Consider the following 22368-nt stretch of genomic DNA (forward strand, 5'->3'; position numbering starts at 1 on the left):
TTTTCCCCACATCTGGAAGAGTTACGGTGTGGAGAAGCCCCAAAGAAGCGTACCACCCAGACTGTTGCATGCCCAGAGTGAAGCATGGGGGTGGATCAGTGATGGTTTGGGCTGCCATATCATGGCATTCCCTTGGCCCAATACTTGTGCTAGATGGGCGCATCACTGCCAAGGACTACCGAACCATTCTTGAGGACCATGTGCATCCAATGGTTCAAACATTGTATCCTGAAGGCGGTGCCTTGTATCAGGATGACAATGCACCAATACACACAGCAAGACTGGTGAAAGATTGGTTTGATGAACATGAAAGTGAAGTTGAACATCTCCCATGGCCTGCACAGTCACCAGATCTAAATATTATTGAGCCACTTTGGGGTGTTTTGGAGGAGCGAGTCAGGAAACGTTTTCCTCCACCAGTATCACGTAGTGACCTGACCACTATCCTGCAAGAAGAATGGCTTAAAATCCCTCTGACCACTGTGCAGGACTTGTATATGTCATTCCCAAGATGAATTGATGCTGTATTGGCCGTAAAAGGAGGCCCTACACCATACTAATAAAATATTCTGGTCTAAAACCAGGTGTTTCAGTTTCATTGTCCAACCCGTGAACTGGGTCTTATGGTGCGTTCAAGTGTCACTCAGAAGTCAGTTCTAATGTGGCCGTCAGGGATATAAAATGCAGGGAAATCGTTGAAAGAAACTTTATTTTTGATGGCTTGGCCCTAAATAACAAAGCTGTTTATTTGGACGGCACCGTTCGTGTTCCTGTTGGTAGTTCTCTCAGAACACTCACTAAATCCTGCTGGTTTTGGGTTCATTGCCAGAACTGAACTCTGAGGAAATAGAACCCAGGGCTTGTTGAAGGTCAGGAAGCCAGACGGGTTTGTTAAAGGTTGTGGTTATGGACCAGGCTGCCCGGTGTCAACAGAACGAGATCGGTCAAATGTGTTTCTCATTATCTTGTTTGGTCAAACAGTAAAGGAGCGGATTCGGTTCTGTTTGGTCCACTGGTTTCATGTGATACAAACCATGAAATGACCAGTTTGTTCCTGCGGGTTTCTGTTCTGTGTGCACGGCAGCCATATTGAATTTGGACCTCAGGTTTTCCAAGACCCAGTTCCCAATCTAGGAGGAGTTCTGCTATTGAATTTCAGTTTCTAAATTGAAACTGAAAAATCCGGACTTTCCAGTACAAATCAAACACAGGGTTGGTTAAAAATCATTTTCATTTCGTCTCGACTCTTTTATTTCGAATCCGTTTGTAATTAAACGTTATTTATTACACATCATTTACAATGATTAATAATTCTTTTACAATATGAACTTGTGATCATTTGGAATCAAGTTGAGATGAAATCAATCTAAAGTTTTCTTTGTGTTTTTACATTTTTCATATAGGAGAATCAGAACCGTTGGCGGGAATTTTAGGTCGGACCCGAGCTGTTTGTTGTCGGCACCAGTTTGACCCGATGGTGTCCAAACATCGGGTCAAACTGGTGCAGAATGTTGAGTTTTGGGTTTGAAAGTTTAATATGATCGCTGCAATCAGAGCCCCTCATTGAAAATGTACCCAGGGTCAGAGGGACGGGTTGGAGTCCGAGAGGCCGGCCGGGTTTGGGACAGAACCCTGTTTTCCAGGGGTTCAGAGAAGGGTGGGTCTAAAGTGAGATGTGAATATTGGAATAAAAGAATAAACGGCACCTTCTTATGAAATGTATTTTACAGGTGTGTCCTTCATCAGGGTTTGTTCATCTTTCATTTATTTATTGATTCTCCGTTAAGGTTCTGTTCATCTAAATCTGCACCTTTAAAAATGATCCACTAATAATATCAACCAAATTAAAGTCTTGCTTTAAAAAAAATGACATTTTGAGTCCAATGTTTCAACAAAAAAAAAAAGCCTTTTTATTATTTTTAAGAACTGATTCAGAAACTAATATATGTAACATTATTGTGGAAAACTGAGACCGATGATTGTTGCCCAGAATCAGCTTTATTAAGATCTTGCTAGAGAGAAGGATTTTAAAGCTAAAGTTCTCCTTATAGCAGCTTCAGCAGCTTTCAAGGTGATTCTCATGGGGCCCGGATTCACTGGGGAGGAGATGAGGTGAAACCGTCCTCTCTGGGGCTTACATGTTAACTCATAAAGGTGTTCTGGAGGAGGCTGAGGAGCATCTCTAAGAGGGAAGGGGACGGAGGTCTGATTACCCCAGGGTTCCTAGGGGCTTTGGCGTCCGGGCCGGTTACGGTCTCCCGTGGCAATCTGGTGCCAAGGTCGGGGTCAGACAAAGTCCAATTGAAAGATCTTGATGATGTCCGACTACGTCAGCAAACCACACCTGAATTAGAGAAACCAGGGCACCTTCCTGGACCCAGGACTAGTGGTGCCTGGTGGTCGGGCTTTAGCCCGTTGGGCTCAGCCTGAAAAAACATGGGCTCACCACATGAGGTGGGGGGTAGTCAAGGTTGGTTGCACTGAGAGATGGTGGCAAGTGTGGACCTGTGAGGTTAAACAAAACCATCTGGATATAGTTGGGCCCGCGTTCACACTCAGTTTGGGTTCTAGAAGCTATTCATGTATTCTGGAGTCGTCACAGGAAGAACAGCATCAGGCTGGTGTGGCTTACAAGCCCCCGGCTGAGTGTCGGTGTTGGACCTCTCCTCTCTGAGTGACAGCTGGGATCACAAGAGGAAAGGTTCTGGATGTCGTCTGAGTCCGGGCCGAACAAAAATTCTGGTTCCTTCATTCTCTCCAGACTCATAAACTAGATTTTTTTTAAACGTTACGGTTCATTAATGTACCTTTGGTATTATAAACGGACATGCTGTACAGAAATCTCACTGAGTCTGGTTTGATCATCTGTGGTTCTGATCCAAACGGATGGATGAGGTGTTCACAGATTATTATTATTCACTTCAAGAAATTATTCCTACTTAAATCACTAGTGGTCCAGTTATCATTTCCCCTAATAATGGCTACTTATTTTTATTTTACTTATTTAAGTTGAATTAGTTGACAAAGACTATGGACCAAAACTGACAGTTAAAAATAAAAGCAGAAATATATAAATGGCCCAATAAATAAATCAACACATTTAAAATGCACCAATTAATTTTAAAAAGGTGAACTTTACCTCATGTTTTATAATTTGACATTCATATTTTTTTTCAGGTTAGTCATTCAAGCACATAATATTAATTTTACTGTTTTTAATATTAGGTTTTCCTCATACTGCATTTATGTCTCTTTAATTTTCCCCTTTAAAGTTTTTACCTTGTTTTTTTCCAACAAGTCTTTTTATTTTCATGTTTTCTTTTTTACATTTTTCTTTCTCCTATTTTTTACTTTACTTTATGCATTTCTGCCTCATTATGCAAACCAGTTGGGCCGCCCTTCTTGGGTCAGGTCCTCTACCGTTGGTCAAGAGGCAGAAAGGAGCAGGATCCATGTGCAGATCGATGCTTCATGCAAGCGCTTGTGGCCGTTTCAGGAGAACGGACCTTGTTTGAGAGGAAGTGGAGTCCCAGCAGAGATGACAGTTGCCTCCTCGAGCCTTGGAATCGTTTTTGCTCACAGATATTGCAGGACTTTTTGGGGTCAGTGAATGAACAGGATGGCAGAATAAGGGATGCATGTGTGTCGTTTCTGTTATAAACTGAACACGATAGATGTTATGTCACAATTATAAAAATACAAAATACTTCTATGGGTTCAAATGTAAATATAATGAATGAACAACATATATTAAGTCTTTAACACAAACTTTTGAATTATGAGCAACATGCTTCATAATAAAATATATTCATTTGGTGAGCGCACAGACCACGTCAGCAGAGTAATGATGAATGTTAATATCCACCGTTACACAGCACTTTTCCAGATTGCTCCTACGGTACAGCTTTTCTTAAAATGTGAAATACATACGTCAGAAATCCAGTGTGTAAAATATGCCACCAGTTGTCAACCAGACTCTAGGCCAGTAGGGGGCCAGTTTTTTTGTGCTGCCAGAGTATTTTGCATGTAAATTAGTATATTTGGTGTCATAAGCTGAATGATTAAATGCAGGGTAAGCTAATGTGTCTGCTCAAGAAAAATAGTCCAAAACTGACCAGACATTATGTTTTTTGTGTTTTTTTTTTTTTTTTATAGAGTATCCGAGTTGTTCAGCGATATGGGAGATCATGAGCTGGATGCAGTTATGAGGGAAATTTTAAGTTATCATCCCAATACAGGATACAAGATGACGTTGGGCTATTTGAATGTTTGAGGTATTCAGATTTAAAGTAAGTGAGACTAACAGATGTGCTTGTGACAATCACAGTGTAGGCATCATGTAATGTAATGACAAATTGATGATTGTTTATCCCTCCTAGACAATGTAGAAAAGGAGACCAAATAGACCCTTCAGACTCCACACACAGGTCACAACTTTTAAAAGGAAAGTTTGTGTTTTAAATTGATTACAATCACAAGGTAAAATCCTAATTCTGAATAATGTACCTTTTTGAATGTGTTCATCAGAAAAAAAATCAAACATGTTTTAATTATGATCTCGTTCCGTTTTTTAAGGTGACAAGTGCCAGAAGATATGCACCGTGTGGACCAGCAGGGAATTTTGATGCACACTTTCCAGCTACAGACGGTTCAGCGTAGAAGATATTCTGTTCCAACAGTGTGAAGCCCATAGATGGATGTTAATAAGTATGGACCCTGCAGATAAGGAGGCTGCAGTTATGATTTGCAGCTGCTTTGTATGCCTGGCCTAAAGCATAAGACTGTAAAAACTGGGTTACTACTGCCAGTGCTAATCCAACATGTTTTGTTTTAGTTTGTACTGATGGCGAACTGTCGTTCACGGGGGGCTTCAGTCGCCTTATTGTTTACCTGAATGCTGCCACCTACAATCGCACCACAACAGTTCATAGCAGCTTTCTTGGAGCTGTGAATACATATGGAGTGCCATCATGCGTTCGCTCTGACAAAGGAGGAGAGAATGTTCAAGTGGCACACATGGTCTCAGCCTGAGGCCCAGGCAGAAATTCTCACCTTACTGGTAGGAGCACACAAAACCAGAGGTTTTTACCATAAGGTCCTGGCATGTTCTCAGGCTCTTTCAACTCAACATTCATATTGAGTCCTCCAATGAGAAGTTGAATTGTACATCCATTTACATTTGCTTTAATCTTTTTTTCTAAGATTGTTTTCTATAAAATCTAAATAATTTTAAAATAAATAATGTTTTTTTTCTCTATCCAGGATTGAGAGACTATGGAGAGATGTCTGCTACCTGAAGACTCAGATTCACCTGTATGCACTATACTGGACCTTTCGTCCTCAAATCCACAAACATCTTCAGTTATTCACGGATGGCTGGAATAACCACAAACTACATACAGAAGGGAACCAATCACCACACTTCTTATGGTCTCAGTATCAGCATGAAGGTCACAACCCTGCCTAAGTTGGTTTTGTAAATGCAATGATACAGAGTATATACACTCACTGGCCACTTTATTAGGTACACCTGTCCAACTGCTTGTCAATGCAAATTTCTAATCAACCAATCACATGGCAGCAACTCGATGCATTTAGGCATGTAGACATAGTCAAGACAATCTGCTGCGGTTCAAACCGAGCATCAGAATGGGGAAGAAAGGTGATTTAAGTGACTTTGAAAGTGGCATGGTTGTTGGTGCCAGACGGGCTGGTCTGAGTATTTTAGAAACTGCTGATCTACTGGGAGTTTCACGCTCTACCATCTCTAGGGTTTACAGAGAATGGTCCTGTAATGGAAATTCTTTTATTAAGTGCTCCAAAGTGTATGACCTTTAGGTTACCTCACTCCTCAGAACATCTGTGTTAGAGGAGGAAGCTATAAAAGCCATTATCAGAGGTTTAGTGGTTAGGACCCATCATTTAGGGTGATGCCTTTGAAAGAGCAGTTAGGTCTGTTCCTAGATAACTTTGTCACCTCTGAACCCAAGAAGGGTCTGGGCCATAAAACACAGACTCTTTGTCATGTTCTGGTATAAATACTGTGTGTAAATGTTGATCGGGGCTCTGTTTCATTGACTAACCTCAGTGACAGGGTCTTCAAACGCTTAATGCCTTTGAATGAAACTTATAAAGACAAAGTCCGGATTTTCTCTTCTTGTGAGTCAACTTCTATCCACTTGTTAAGAAAATTCCACAACAATCCGAAAAAGAGAAAATATCCAGTGAGCGGCAGTTCTGTGGGCGCAAATACCTTGTTGATGCCAGAGGTCAGAGGAGAATGGCCAGACTGGTTCGAGCTGATAGAAAGGCAACAGTAACTCAAATAACCACTGGTTACAACCAAGGCATGCAGAAGAGCATCTCTGAACGCACAACATGTCAAACCTTGAGGCGGATGGGCTACAGCATCAGAAGACCATACCAGGTGACATTCTTGTCAGCTAAGAACAGAAAACTGAGGATACAATTCACACAGGCTCACCAAAATTGAACAACAGAAGATTGGAAAAACGTTGCCTGGTCTGATGAGTCTCGATTTCTGCTGCAACATTCAGATGGTAGGGTCAGAATTTGGCGTCAACAACATGAAAGTATGGATCCATCCTGCCTTGTATCAGCGGTTCAGGCTGGTGGTGGTGGTGTAATGGTGTGGGGGATATTTTCTTGGCACACTTTGGGCCCCTTAGTACCAATTGAGCATCGTGTCAACGCCACAGCCTACCTGAGTATTGTTACTGACCATGTCCATCCCTTTATGACCACAGTGTAGCCATCTTCTGATGGTTACTTCCAGCAGGATAACGCGCCATGTCATAAAGCATGAATCTCAGACTGGTTTCTTGAACATGACAATGAGTTCACTGAACTCAAATGGCCTCCACAGTCACCAGATCTCAGACCAGTAGAGCACCTTTGGGATGTGGTGGAACGGGAGATTCGCATAATGGATGCAGCCGACAAATCTGCAGCATCAGTGTGATGCTATCATGTCAATATGGACCAAACTCTCTGAAGAATGATTCCAGTACCTTGTTGAATCTATGCCACCAAGGATTAAGGCAGTTCTGAAGGTAAAAGGAGGTCCAACCCGGTACTAGCAAGGTGTACTTCATAAAGTGGCCGGTGAGTGTATGGTACATTTTTTGGTGTCAAAACTGACAAAATGATGTGTAGAATTTAGATTAGAATTAGATTATACTTTTAAACATATTCTTTGTCTAGGTTGACATGGGATATGGCATTGACTGCGACGGTCCATATGGTCGCCATCATGAAGCAGTGACTCTGGCAGAGGTTGATCTTCCACGGCCATTGACTCAGGTTGAATATGAAACTCTACTCTAGATCCACGTAGCATGTTTTCTAATGTGATGAATGTTTATCATGAGACAACAAAGACTGACAGGCAAATCTGGAAGTATTTTAAGTTAAAGCAACCAAACAATTTTGCTTTACAGAGAATATGGGCAACGATAAGTTGAACAACTTTTGCTCTTTTCAAAGCCTTATACACAGCATATTGGTTTTTATGTCTATGACTTTGATCCAAATTGCAACATTGTACAACAGGTTATATTTCAACCTTAAATTAACCTGTTTAACTTGACTTATTTAACAGCAGCAGACATGTTTTTATTCTGATATTAGCCAAGTACATAATAAAATAGATCCTTTACATTTCTTTTCTGAACATGTAGACAAAATGTTTCCCTGTTTTGCAGATATGTATATATTATGGAATAAATCCTCTCTGTGTAATGATGTGATCATACCAATTTTCATCATGTTAAGTAAGAATTCACTCATAATGTCAGATTTAACATCGTTTGAATCTAAGCTAGGCGTGTCCATGAAGACGCTTGCTTGGTTGGTTAAGGGCCTTGCATAACAAACTGAAGGCAGTTTGTTAGAAGGAGCACCACATTTTAACACCTAACACATGAAAAAGTTTAAACGTAAAAAAGAAAACCTACAATATAATGGAACATTGTTTTATGTTTAATCCGAACAAAAAAAGCCAGACTTATACATGTTTAACATGTGGACCATAGTCTTGGTTTTAGGAAGTATATGAATCTAAAATATAAATTTCTAACAACAGATTCAACAACCATAAAAACACTTTAAATACATAATTCTCATTACTGACATTTTTTTAACAGACGGGATTTGTTGTACCGTGTTAACATTTGTTTAAATGTCTTTACTTAAATCTGACCAAAACCAGAGTAGGAAAGAGGACATGCTGGCCATTAGGTCTCGTTGGAAGTCTTCAAAGTTTTTTAGATTTTTCGATAGCTTCAGAGTCAGGAAGCAAGTGGACGACTGCGGTAGAGCAGAGTCAATAACTTCCACTTCTAGACTGGAGGAAACCAAACCCCAGCCAGTCCAGAATGTGAGCAAACTCTTCAGGATTTTCCTTTTACAAACACGCAAACGTATAATGTTAACAGGGACTCTGATGAAGAAAATACCAAGTTTAAATATTATATTCATAATTCAGTTACCAAAAGCATGTCTAAAATGTATTGAAAAAGTTCAAATAAATCTTTGCTCACCAGTTTCTCTAAATCTGCGGACGAAGCTCAGTATCCAAAGAGAGTATGTCCTCATCAAAGTCAACTTCTTTTAGCCAGCTGATGTTGCCTGGTACCATCTACCAAAAAAGTAAAATAGAAAATTAATTTGAATCTAAAGAACTGAAGAAAAACATATAGTGCTGTGTAACAGGAAAACTTTTGATGTGTACTGATGTTTGCATTTGTGTCCAAATGTGCAAAAACATAAATAGTCAATATAAGTGTAACTTTTTGCATGTCCTGGGATGGACTGGCTATCTGTCTGGAGTGTACCCCACCTCTCGCCTAGAACCGCAGGATATTTAGTTTTTGTGTTAAAATATTATTTCTCTTTCACAAGAAACAATCAATTGTCAGGATATCTATTTCTGCTGGACAAAGTTAGGTGAACCTTAAAGTACAAAACACCTAATGGAAAACTGTAATATATAGCTGACATTATGTGCTCATGCATATATATGTATATATATGTATATATATGTATGTATATATGTATATATATGTATATGTATGTATGTATGTAAGTATATATATGTATATACATATATATATATATATACATATACATATATATATATATATATATATGTGTATATATATATATATGTATATATGTATGTATATATATATATATACATATATATATATATATATGTATATATATGTGTATATGTGTATGTATATATATATGTATGTATATGTATGCATGTATGTATGTATGTATATATATACATACATATATATATACATATATGTACATACATACATACATACATGTATGTATGTATCTCAGCATCATTAGTTAGTGAGGTAAGTAGAGCAATGCAAAAACTATTGAAATATTGAAGATCACGCATTTTTGAGAAATGTGCCGATTTAAAGTCAATATACTTGCACTAGACTGAACTTGTTTTCATTATAAAGACGTGTTTTATTTTTTTTATGGCAAAACTATTTACATGAAGATTTAACGAGTGTAGCAAAAAAAAAAAAAAAAAGAGTTAACTATCACTGTTAGAATGGCCCTTGGCAGCTGATTAAGGCAGGAGGCTTGAGGCAGAGAAAAGGTGCTGGCCCAGTGGGTGTTTATTCACCAACACTGAAGACATACAGGTACAAGACCCTGTTACACAAGTCACACATGGTCACAGCTACAGCCACCGTCAGTTTGTTAACCGGCAGCCTTTTATAGCTCCTCCCATTAACAGACCTACCATGACAGGCGAAACAAACATATACACTAACATACACACAACATAGCTAAAACATCACTTTATTTAACAAACATTATTACTAAACATCTCCAAAACAAGTCTCTACCTAGGCTTAAGTCATTAACACTAAAGACTAACATGCACACAGTTTACTCCTCCCCTTCAATTTATAATGGTCTCTTCCAGAACCTTTAAAAGGTGCTCAGGCCCCCGGGGAATACCCTACAGAGGAAGAGACAGAGGTAAGTCATTTGTTTAACAATACACTGGAAAACAATTCCAAAGACTGGTCACAATACTGGTATTTTATCCATTTATGTTTGTTTACCAGGACAGGTCATCATCAGTACCAGCTGAGAAGAAGCTGCCTAAAACAGCCACAAACTAAGAATAAAATACTCCAATCTCTGTCACAGTGTAATTTGTTCTTTCAACAATATTCAAAACAGCATTTTAAGTGTTCCAGCATACGTAATGAAGCTATTCATTACAATCACATTAATTCAATTTAAATTTAGGTTACTTTTTCATTTAAAGTGTAGTTTCAAATTCATTTGTTTATCCATTACCCACACAGATAGGGATATATTTCAGGTGAAAAGAAATTGGTTTACTTTGTAAATAATGGAATTCAGACAAATAAAAAAAATGTAATTTGAAAAATAAAAACCTCTGTATACATACATGGTATATTGTTTTATTTCTTTTATCGTACAGTTTGTTCAACGAAACTAAGAAATCCTCTTCGGTCTTGCAATACATTTTATTTACCTAATTGTATTATTTATTATTATTTTTTTTTTTATGTTTTAATGACCAAGACAAGTATGACATGAAAGCGTCTTTAAAACAATAATGCCTAATCTAAAAAAAAAAAATTGTTTTAGGCATTAGTGTCTTTTATTTTCCTCGTTTTTTTGAAAGGGAACTGAAAGGAAATGGGGTGGAGAAAAGGGGAAGACATGCAACAAACGTCAACGGGCCAGTACTTGAACTAGTGACAGCTGCTTCGAGGACCAAGGCCTCCACACATGGGTCGCATGCTTAACTCTGGCGCCACTGTTGCCCCCATAGTGCCTCATTTTTGAGGCACTAATATTTCCTACCCCTGTCCAAGACTGAAGACACATCAAATCTAAGTGACCCTGATGGCACTTAGATTTTGCAGGGATGTTCCCCTGCAACATCATCATGACACTCTGAGCATCAAGACGTCTGTGGAACAGCCAGTAGGTTCATTCTCTTCTGTAGGAGGGATTGAATTTTTCTTCTGCTTGCAGATAATACCAACAGCAAATGCAATAAAAACAGCTGCGCCGATCAGTCCCCAATGTCCTCGATAGCTTCCGTTATGTTCTCTCTGGTCATCTTTGTGATGCAGAAACATGTGGATCAGCTGTTAGTCTAGTAACAAATTAAGAACAACAAAAACATTTCCTCCTCAATCTGCAGCCACACATTAGCTGAGTCGCTCAGACCAGCTGCTTTCCACAAAGTCTCATGAGGATCTTCAGGAAATACAAGCAACCGATCTGAGGATCTTTATTCTCACATCAACAAACAGGAAGAAAAACCAACCTCACTAACTCACCAGGAAGAACAACATCCAGGTTGATGATGTTGATTGGTTCAGTTTTTAGAATCGTTCTCGACATTCATACATTCCTCTATCATCAGTTGTCACGTTCTGCGGGATCAAAGACACGTCTCCATCTTGTATAGGTTTGTCCAACAGATCTACTCGGTTCCTAAAAGATGGCTGCTGGTTTTCTGAATCGATCTGCTTGTCCCTGTACAGAAGAACGTATTCTGATCCAGCTTTTCTGTGAAGGCCTCAAAGTTTTTTTGAGAGAACATTAATAAACAAACAGCATCATGAGGGAAAAGCAGACAGAGCAGGGATAAAGCAAATGACAAGCTTCAAGAAAAGCTAGGTCATAAAACCATATTCTAAGCTCTGAACATCACACAGAACTCTGTTCAATCAATCATCTGAAAATGGAAGACAACTGAAAACCTACATATCCGTCCACCTAGGCCGAGTAAGGAGAGCATTAACCACAAAAACAAGCAAGAGGAGGATGGTAACTCTGGAGGACCTGGAGAGATCCACATCTCACATGGGACAACCTGTCAACAGGAGGGCAATAGGTTGTGGGCTCCACAGATCTAGTCTTGGAATATTGGAAGAGCGACAAGAAGAAAGCCATTGCTGAAAGAAAGTCGTAAGGACTCCTGTTTGCAGGTAGCCACCAGCCACGAATGGGACACGGTAAACATCTGGTCAGGTGGGACGGAAGACAAGGAGTGTTTTTGAAAAACGCAAAACACTGTCTTCTGTCCCAAAACGTTTGGCTTTAAAATAAACAAATTACTGAAAAACAGGAGAGGTTCATGTACAGTTGCATTCAGGTTCCTGGAGTTAATGTGTTTTAAACACAACAATTATAATGCAGTGCTGATTATTTTGTGTATTCACACATGCCACTTTTGGTCCGCTTTAAATGGATTAGAGTTCGTTTCCCCCGTTGGTCCGGACGGACCGGACTGAGACCCACTTTTTGAGGTGGTCTTGGTCCGCTTCCAAACGGACTCTGGTGCAGTTCTCTTATGGTCTGAATACAAACAGATGTTACACCATATTCTGTGATCATTGTATGTTGTGACCATAGGAGACGCCGTTGCATTCTTACACCGTATCTTGGCCTCAAAGAAGAGTGCATAAGCTAGGCCGAAGAGGGTGGGGCAAACAAACGCAAAGAAAAATCAGAGCAAGCCCCGTCGTTATTTTTGAAAAGGTGACTTGCGTAGAAAATTCTAAACTCAACTCTCACATGATAAGAGAGCAACAGGACCAGCGCACATGCACATCAGTATTATTATTATTGTTATTATTAAAAACGTATTAGAGTAGTTGTTTTGTGTTGACACGTTTGTTTGCTTTTGTTTACACTGACATAATAGGTAACATTAAATACAGACGGTCAGATAATATGAAAGCTGATATCACAACTTGCAACCGTAGCTACTGTAACTTCTAGTAAAAGACCAAATAATTGAACCAAACTGTTTCTGTTGGCTCTTTACTTATTATAATTAATAAAAAGTAACATTTGACCACAAACATCCTGATTATTATTGAAATATACAGCTGTTACCATATATTGTGACCGTGTATGGCTTGGAACTGGTCTGCTGAAGGGTTATTGTTCCAGCCCCTTGAGAAAAAACACTTTCACATAGTTAGACTTAACTTAAACAACAATGAAATAAATAAAGTAATACATAAATGTCTATCTGATGATGTAATGGCAACAAGGTTAACAGGGTGACATGCTTACAAACAAACCAAAAGTGAAAAAACAGAAATTGAAAGGGTTAGGGTTAACCCTAACCCTATCAGATGCCCTGATTGAATTGTAGAGCAGCTCCAAGCGATCTGAGCTAAAGCGATAGGTGCAGATGTACCGCTGTCTCTGAAGCTGTTCAAGAATCATTAAAATCAGGGAGTCAATGTTGATGATAAATCCCAAGACAGAGAGGTAACTTCACAAGAAATTGTTTTTTCAATGTTACCATGACAGACAAATTACTTCAAGACAGCACTTAATGGATTTCACATTTATTCTTTCTTATTGCACACCATTTGTGCTTTTGTTTTTATAGTGAGTTAAGCGGTTCTTCTTATCCCAAGCACTTCATTGTATTGTTGACTGTGTGTAAACCTGCATGACAAATAAACCAATACCAATTTATAAATGTGAAAGCAAAAAGGAACAAAAGCGTAACAAAATTGTTATGCATACCATTATGATGCTTCAAAAACTGAAAGCACAGACGTCTAAGAAAAAAAAATAGAAAACTGAAAAAAAAAATCTGAACCAGAGAACAGACCATCACCTGAACTTATGATACAGAACAATAGAACAAAATAAGTCTGGGTGATAAAATGAGATTATAAGTCTGTTGGTTGTGGCTTAAAGATCTTCTGTAGCTTTCTCCCCTTCAGCAAAGAGCAGTATTGTGTGAAAGCACTTATTGTCATCTTTACAATTTTCTCCCAACATCACTAAAGTTATCTGGTCAGAATTCAAACTTGAAAGTGCAGTGAAATGAGTCAAATTTATGGTGTGTAACTAATGTCATTTAAATCGCCCAGCCTAGAACAGGACATCATTTGAACGTGATGTCAGAAACAAGCTCCAACTTTTCCTAAAACCTCTTTGACTGATGAAGGGCTTTGCCATCACCAGACTCATCAGGTAGTCCCCGCCTTTCACCAAGAATTGCACCGTTTCTGCTCAGTTCATTAAACCCAAGGGGGCTTTGAACCCTTTGGCATGACGGTTGCGGCTGTTCAAGATGTTAAAGGGTCTGTCAATTACCTACAAGAAAGTATTAACAAAAACTCAGTGCCTGTGGTTATGATAATCAAAAACTGCCGTAGTTTTTATATAGGTTAGTATTGTGTTTATATTGCTGGTGTTACTATTACCTCAATGACTTCAGCAGTTGCGTCAGTGTTGAATCGGTGAGTACCCAAGGTCCCTCAGAGTATGTAGAGCTACTGCTACAGAGCGACTTAGGGTCTATGCAGCCAGCAACACTTTAATCTTCTGTGAATCAAAATTCACATGATTGTCGGTTACCTTCGGGGTAAACAAGAGAAGATTTGGGAACCTGTGAATGTACTAAAATAAGTTTTCCATGAAATTAAAAAAGCTCTATACACCAAATTAGGCATTGTGTCTGAACACTTAAAGCCATGGTTACTTTGTTGGCCAGGTACAATCCATGTTTTGTCTGCATATCATTTAGATGAAGAATGTACTTCCAGTAAATCTGTCTAGTTGTGCTAGTAATTGGACTGTATGTTTGCAGCATATTTCGTGCCAGCTTCAACATGTGACAAGCATGCATTAACACAAACACTCTCTCACTAGTCACTGGATTCTCAAAAAATATTTTTAGGAGTTCAGCAGGCTTTCCCTTTAGTTTGCATCCAAGTCTGTTGCACATGCTTACGTTGGAGGCATGCCCATCCATAGTGACACAGACCACTGTTATGCCACGTCCATGCACGTCCTCCAATGCAAGCTTGAGTAGTACCTCCTGTGTCTCTGGGGCAGGGACTGGGTCAGGAAGTACGCAATTGGAGCCTTCCAATGGAGGCCAAACACCATGAAGACAAGAGCCTCAGTGGCAATTTCAGTCTCATTTACACCATCCCCCATATCTAGACATTTTGTGGGTTTGAGGATTATATTGGATATGTTTTTTAATTGCCATGGCATCCAACAGTAGGCACATATATTATTATCTAGCTGGATCTTGCTCTTTTTTTCTTTTCGACACGTACAAGATTCATGTTGAGGCCAGGCTTTGCATCCACAGAACCCATCCACCTTGGCAAAAAGAAAAATCAGTTATTTAATATCGATGCCCTGATCAGGACTTCCTCTATTGTTTTACCATGCATGGTAATGTTAACAATGAATGTATTGTGTTACTGCAGTTCACTTTGTTCAGTCATAAAGGAGTAAAAAAAACACATATTTTGTATAAAAAAATGACTTCAAATAACATGGACAATACCTTTGTAATGTATGTGGATGTGGGAGGTTGATATTGAGAGACTTTCTTAAATAGGTGTAAGCTTTTGGGCCGTGTAAGTGGAGAGTGATGGCAAACTCCTTCTGGTCTTTGCTGAACTCGTGGCTGTTTTTTGACAGGAGGTCTATGGGAAGATCTGAAATTCAGTTAGCATAAGGTCATTTTAGGGACACTTGGAATAACATGGAAGTCTAAACAAAGATAGTAAAGTATAACTCCGCTAGGTTTAGATTTTCTAAAAATTGGTATTTTCATTTTACCAGAGTATGAGTCAAGCTTGTCTTTCAGGTCATCGTTTATGAGTGACTTCCTCCTAAGTTCCTCTAGAACATTGCACACTTTGTTCTTTGCCCTCCTTTCTCTAGCCATTGCATTTCTTTTGTCTCTCTCCAGACTCTCCACCCTATCCAAGGCATCCATGAGTCTGGCCTTCAGATCATCAGATGACAAAGGTAGAGCATAGCAGTGGTCCTAGTAGATACGAAGGATAGTCAGAAAAAGTGACAGAGTGAGAGGTGGCAGGGATGACAACAGATTTGAACTAACAGGGAATGTGCACAACTGTTTCAGAAATGTCCATTGTTGGTACTCACAACATTGACAGGCAGGAGCTCATCAGTTTCTTGGACAAGTTGTGAGCAGTCCACTGACAGAACCTTTTGAGCCTTCTTTGAGGTCTCAGTTGTTCTGGTAGAAACAGGCTAAAATTAAGGATAAAAAATTATTTGATCACATTACAAAACACATAAATGGATGTCATAATATGTCACTTTTTCTTTTCTGAGTGTGAAGGAAATGATTATCTTATAACCCAGGGGCATTTTTTGGGTCTTGAAACATTGGGGGCTTTAGCACAAACCCTCGTACTCGTACTCGTCGTCTTCCGCTTTATCCGGGACCGGATCGCGGGGGCAGCAGACTCAGAAGAGACGCCCAGACGTCCCTCTCCCCAGACACCTCTTCCAGCTCCTCCGGGGGGAGCCCAAGGCGTTCCCAGGCCAGCCGAGAGACATAGTCCCTCCAGCGTGTCCAGGGCTGTCCCCTGGGCCTCCTCCCGGTGGGACGTGCCTGGAACACCTCCCGAGGAAGGCGTCCAGGAGGCATCCAGTATAGATGCCCGAGCCACCTCAACTGGCTCCTCTCGATGTGGAGGAGCAGCGGCTCTACTCCGAGCCCCTCCCGGATGGCCGAGCTCCTCACCCTATCTCTAAGGGAGTGCCCGGCCACCCTACTTAAACTCCTCCACTTGAGGCAGGAACTCCCCTCCAACCTGAAGAGGACAAGCCACCCTTTTCCGGTCGGGAACCATGGCCTCGGACTCGGAGGAGCTGGTCTTCATCCCAGCCGCTTCACACTCGGCTGCGAACCGCCCCAGTGCATGCTGTAGGTCTTGGCTAGATGGGGCCAGCAGGACCACGTTATCTGCAAAACCTCGGTGACTTCAGCCTGGGTGATGAAAGAGTCCAACCCCGAGTCCTCAGCCTCTGTTTCCACCAGGGAATGCGTGATGGCAGGATTGAGGAGGTCCTCGAAGTACTCCTTCCACCGGCCAATAATATCCCCAGTCGAGATCACCAGCTCCCCACCCCCACTGTAAACAGTGTTGGCGAAGCACTGCCTTCCCCTCCTGAGGCGCCGGACGGTTTGCCAGAATCGCTTCGGGACCAACCGGTAGTCCTTATCCATGGCCTCACCGAACTCCTCCCAGGTCCGAGTTTTTGTCTCTGCCACCGCCCGGGCCGCGGCACGCTTGGCCCCACGGTACCCGTCAGCCACCTCAGGAGTCCCACAAGCCGACTACAGCCGATAGGACTCCTTCTTCAGCTTGACAGCGTCCCTTACTGCCGGTGTCCACCACCGGGTTCGGGGATTGCCGCCGCGACAGGCACCGCAGACCTTACGGCCGCAGCTACGAGCAGCAGCATCGACAATAGATGTGGAGAACATGGTCCATTCGGACTCTATGTCTCCAACATCCCTCGGAATCTGGTCGAAGCTCTCCCGGAGGTGAGAGTTGAATACATTCCTGGCCGAGGGCTCTGCCAGACGTTCCCAGCAGACCCTCACTATGTGCTTGGGCCTGCCAAGTCTGTCCGGCTTTCTCCTCCTCCAGCGGATCCAACTCACCACCAGGTGGTGATCAGTGGACAGCTCAGCCCCTCTCTTCACCCGAGTGTCCAAAACATGCGGCCGAAGGTCTGATGATACGACAACAAAGTCGATTATTGACCTCCTGCCTAGGGTGTCCTGGTGCCAAGTGCACTGATGGACACCCTTATGTTTGAACATGGTGTTCGTTATGGACAATCCGTGACTAGCGCAGAAGTCCAATAACAAAACACCGCTCGGATTCAGATCGGGGAGGCCATTCCTCCCAATCACGCCTCTCCAGGTGTCACTGTCATTTCCCATGTGGGCGTTGAAGCACAAACCCAAAATATTTTAATTTTCATAAGACAGTTTCTAAGTAATTTAAAGTTAAAACAACACAGGACATATTGTACCAGTTCTGTGTCTCGACTGGGTTTTGATTAAATGTAAATTATTGTGAATCAAACAAAAAAGGTTTACAATCATTTTACTTGGCTTTTATTTTTGTTAGAAGCTGAACAAAGGATAAGCAGAAACATAGTTTAGGACTGATGAAAAAACATTTTGCTGAAGTAGATGACATATTTTGCAGTTTAAATTAAATTTTTTCCGACAAGAGTTTTTCTCAAACTCAGAGATGTTTACTATGGGCCAGATAAATGTGCTTCTTTTGTCATATACATATATTACCTATTTAAACGTTACACTCATCAAAGTGTAGCCCTCCTACGGCTCAATTGTCCTAATTTCTTACATTTCAAAAAAGGAAACTGGTATAAAGTAATTTTTTGTTGGTCTGCACTGAGCATGTGAGACATTAATGCAGTTCTTGCTATTAAACAGTTTCTGAGAGGAAAGGGTGTCAAGTTGTGGTGTTTAAAATATTGCATAGAACCCCATTTTTCTTATCAGTACTAATATTACAGTTATTAATAACTGTATACGTATGTTTCGCCTTGGGTAAAACTGTATCCTTGTTTAATTTGTTTAGTTTATGTATGTGAAATTCAGAAAAATAAAATAATTAACTAATTAATGGTCCACCTGTGATTAATTGCTATGATTTATTTCTTAATTATACTGCATCTTTAAACAACCCAGCGCTGTATGTTTAGAATCAGCACAGAAGATATGAAAGAGAAGAGGGAGGCTTACTTTTGCTCTTCCTAATGTGTCTTACTGGCACCAGGAGATATTTTCTGGGTTTATTGAGCAACACTTTTTTTCTGTCTACTTGTAGAACTGGACTGGCTGCAGCAATGAGATGCAAATGTGTTGATGTGAAGGACCTTTTAATGCATTTGCTAACGTTTTCCTTTTTATCAAGAGGTTCGCCCAGGTCAACCTATATAGTGACATGCATACCTTTTTGAGGTGAGCTGGGAAACTGAAGAATGAAGGTATAGCTCCATCTCTGATCCTCACTGTCTGACCTGTTCTGTCAAAGTCCTCAGGCTTGAAATGCTCACTGCAGAGCGCTGAAGACGAACTGGCAGAAAACCCATCCCTCCTCACAGCGACTTCCCAGAGTCTCCTCCTATCACTATCTTTTGGAAACCTATACAGAAGAACAACAGTTAGCCAAACACATAGCAATATCAATCTAACTAAAACGTTTTAGGCAATTTAATAAAATTAAAATTATGATGACGTCATTGTTTAAAGGCGGGTTTTGACCGAGATAATTCATGGATTCATTCATTTATCTTCTGAATAGGGATAAAGTTGGTAGCGACATCATAAGATTGTTCTTACAACCTTCATTTTAACAGTTCCTTTCCGACTGTGGATATATCAACTGAGTTGTTATATTATTAACTGATTATACTTGTATTAATATTTATAACTCCATGCGCAAACTAAATACTTTTAAACGAATAAATAAATGAGATGAGATCTGCGCGGAAACCCATAATATTTTTCCTCTGAAAAGAATGTTATACTGGTGAACATCATGCAGACTACATGGCTCAGATATGACCAAGAGTAGTTGTTAAGTCTTACCTGTGAAAGGTTATCCCTAGTGATTTGGTTTGGACACCTAAACGGTTTGAACAATTCCATGCTGCACACGTACGAGGCATTTCGGCTCTCCGAGTTGACTCCACAAAGATGGCGGCGGCCAGCGTTCGATAGGACGTCTACGTCATACGGTCTATGCTAACACCGGCTCCGTTCCTTAGGTTTAAAGAGCAGGCTTTTGGAGCCCAAATGTTCGCTGCATACCCGTTTTAGAACATGTAAACAAGCAAGGATGAAGCCCCGCTTCGATGCTTGTGTTGTCGTTCCGGAAAACCACGTGACCCATGACAAACGATGCCTCGCATTTCCGTGGACACGTCACTGCTTCCTTTCGCGTGTCGGATTTCAAAATAAAAGCGCGATGACACTTGTTGCTTCGTGGGTTGTTGTAGTGGTTTGGTCGCGCGTCAGCAGAGATAGGAGCGTCTGAGAAGAATGGAGCCAACAAATAAAAGCAAGACCCCTCCCATCTGGGATTACTTTGAACAAACAAGGTTTGTGTAAAGTGTGTTTGCACCACATTACCTGATTGCATTTGCATTATTACCAATAATTCTGTATCAATTAACTTTCATCTTTTTACTTCTGGTGAAGTGTTTGTTGTGTGTCAGGAAGCTGGTATACAATAATAACACCTCATCAATGCTTATGCATTTCAGAGCCATAGATGAAAAAGAAAAAGCACACACTTCAAACGCAGACACCAGCCTGAGTATGACATTTGTTCCTGTTCAAAATTATTTGACATAGATATCTTTAAATTAACCAATAATATATATATATATATATATATATATATATATATATATATATATATATATATATATATATGTGTGTGTGTGTGTATGTTCATTTAAATTGTTTATGCTTCATTTTTTTGCATCATACTGGTTGCATTCATCAATCTAATTGTAAAGGATTCACAGCCCTTTACTGTTGTGGAAGACGAGGGGTTCAGGGAACTCATTCATTTGCTGGATCCCACCTATGGTCTCCTTACTAGAAGGTTTATATGTGTACACAACAAGATCAAATGTAGTGATAACAAATCATTGCAGTCGTTTCAATTAATTCCCTTTCCTTCAAGGCATTAAGAAGATGGTGGAGGAAAAATATGAAAAAACAAAAGAAAAGCCCAAAGATGACATGCAGAAGGTGTCTGCAGTGAGCCTCACAGCAGATATGTGGGCATCAAGAAATATCAGATGCCTCCACTCACAGGTGTAGAGGAAACCATGGATTGCTCTAATGAGTCTGACAGCGACTCTCGTGATGATGATGCTTTTTAATAAATATACCAATATTCAATTTACATCTATTTAAATAATCCTCCTAATTCTAATGATGTAGATGTGTACCGAACACACACAGGGTAGATGATAACTCATGATTTCATTTCGCTAGTATATTGGTGTACTAATATATTCTACTATATTTTCTTCATTTAATTTTTTGAATGTTTGAATTCTTTATATTATTCGTGTATTTATTTTATCTGATCATTCCTTAAAAGGTTGTTGATTGGAGAGATGTTTTGTTTCCATCAGAATGACAAATTGTTTCCAACAAAGAGGATGATAGTTATAGTAGATTTGTTGTAGTGTTTAGCTTTGCAATAATGTTTCATTATTCATTTTACATTATTTAGTAAATTTTTATTACTGCTTGATTCATATAATCAATTTTCAATTCATTTTTATTATTCAGTTTAATACGAGAATCCCTCATGATGACTACAGAATCGAGGCACGTGACGATGCCCGGTACGGCGGAGCCGGGGTCCCACCCTGGAGCCAGGCCAGGGGTCGGGACTCGTCGGAGAGCGCCTGGTGGCCGGGTTGCTCCTCGTGGGACCCTGCCGGGCCAAGCCCGAACAAGAGACGCGAGACCATTCCCCAGTGGGCCCACCACCTGCAAGGGGAACCGTGAGGGACCGGTGCAAAGAGGATTGGGTGGCGGACGAAGGTGGAGACCTCGGCAGCCCGATCCCCAGATGCTTAGGCTGGCTCTAAGGACATGGAATGTCACCTCGCTGGGGGGGGGGGGGGGGGGGGGGGGGGGAGCCTGAGCTGGTGCGGGAGGTCGAGAGATATCGACTAGAAATAGTCATGCGTGGGCTCTGGAACCCATCTCCTTGAGAGGGGCTGGACTCTCTTCTACTCTGGAGTGGCCCGCGGGGAGAGGCGGCGGGCTGGTGTGGGTTGGCTTGTTGCCCCCCAGCTCAGCCGTCTCGTGTTGGGGTTTACCCCAGTGGATGAGAGGGTCGCATCTCTGCGCCTTCGGGTTGGGGAGAGGTCTCTGACTATCATTTCGGCCTACGGGCCGAGTGGTAGTGCGGAGTACCCGGCCTTCTTGGCGTCCCTGTCGGGGGTGCTGGATAGTGCCTCTCCCGGGGACTCCATTATTCTGCTGGGGGACTTCAACGCCCACGTGGGAAACGACAGTGACACCTGGAGAGGCGTGATTAGGAGGAATGGCCTCCCCGATCTGAATCCAAGCAGTGTTTTGTTATTGGACTTCTGTGCTAGTCACGGATTGTCCATAATGAACACCATGTTCAAACATAAGGGTGTCCATCAGTGGACTTGGCACCAGGATACCCTAGGCAGGAGGTCAATGATCGACTTTGTTGTCGTATCATCAGACCTTCGGCCGCATGTTTTGGACACTCGGGTGAAGAGAGGGGCTGAGCTATCCACTGATCACCACCTGGTGGTGAGTTGGATCCACTGGAGGAGGAGAAAGCCGGACAGACTTGGCAGGCCCAAGCGCATAGTGAGGGTCTGCTGGGAATGTCTGGAGGAGCCCTCGGCCAGGGATGTATTCAACTCTCACCTCCGGGAGAG

General features: G+C 41.1%; 1 protein-coding gene and 2 long non-coding RNA genes across 5 annotated transcripts; 1 reads left to right on the forward strand and 2 right to left on the reverse strand.

Annotated features, from left to right (window-relative positions):
• Positions 1-2219: 2219 nt before the first annotated feature.
• Positions 2220-5553, forward strand: LOC124876867. Its single transcript, XR_007040390.1, has 3 exons — positions 2220-4707; positions 4835-5059; positions 5263-5553. It is a non-coding gene; the product is annotated as an uncharacterized LOC124876867 (long non-coding RNA).
• Positions 5554-7980: 2427 nt separating this feature from the next.
• LOC124876919 lies at positions 7981-9049 on the reverse strand. Its single transcript, XR_007040406.1, has 2 exons — positions 8562-9049; positions 7981-8422 (listed from the first exon to the last, which is right to left on the reverse strand). It is a non-coding gene; the product is annotated as an uncharacterized LOC124876919 (long non-coding RNA).
• Positions 9050-9645: 596 nt separating this feature from the next.
• On the reverse strand, positions 9646-19757 carry LOC124876918 (THAP domain-containing protein 6-like). 3 transcript variants are annotated; one of them, XM_047379977.1, is made up of 9 exons: positions 19505-19757; positions 18866-19058; positions 16003-16110; positions 15670-15880; positions 15392-15545; positions 14822-15201; positions 14292-14445; positions 11388-11586; positions 9646-10018 (listed from the first exon to the last, which is right to left on the reverse strand). In XM_047379977.1, the coding sequence occupies exons 1-6, from the start codon at positions 19582-19584 to the stop codon at positions 15117-15119; spliced, it is 831 nt and encodes a 276-aa protein (XP_047235933.1). In that variant the 5' UTR covers positions 19585-19757; the 3' UTR covers positions 9646-10018; positions 11388-11586; positions 14292-14445; positions 14822-15116. The 3 variants fall into 3 exon arrangements, with proteins under 3 accessions (XP_047235933.1, XP_047235932.1, XP_047235931.1); XM_047379976.1 differs by having other exon boundaries at positions 11388-14181; XM_047379975.1 differs by having other exon boundaries at positions 11388-14445.
• Between the last annotated feature and the right edge of the window lie 2611 nt (positions 19758-22368).

This window comes from Girardinichthys multiradiatus, chromosome 11, assembly GCF_021462225.1.
Source record: "Girardinichthys multiradiatus isolate DD_20200921_A chromosome 11, DD_fGirMul_XY1, whole genome shotgun sequence".
Taxonomy (NCBI): Eukaryota; Metazoa; Chordata; class Actinopteri; order Cyprinodontiformes; family Goodeidae; genus Girardinichthys; species Girardinichthys multiradiatus.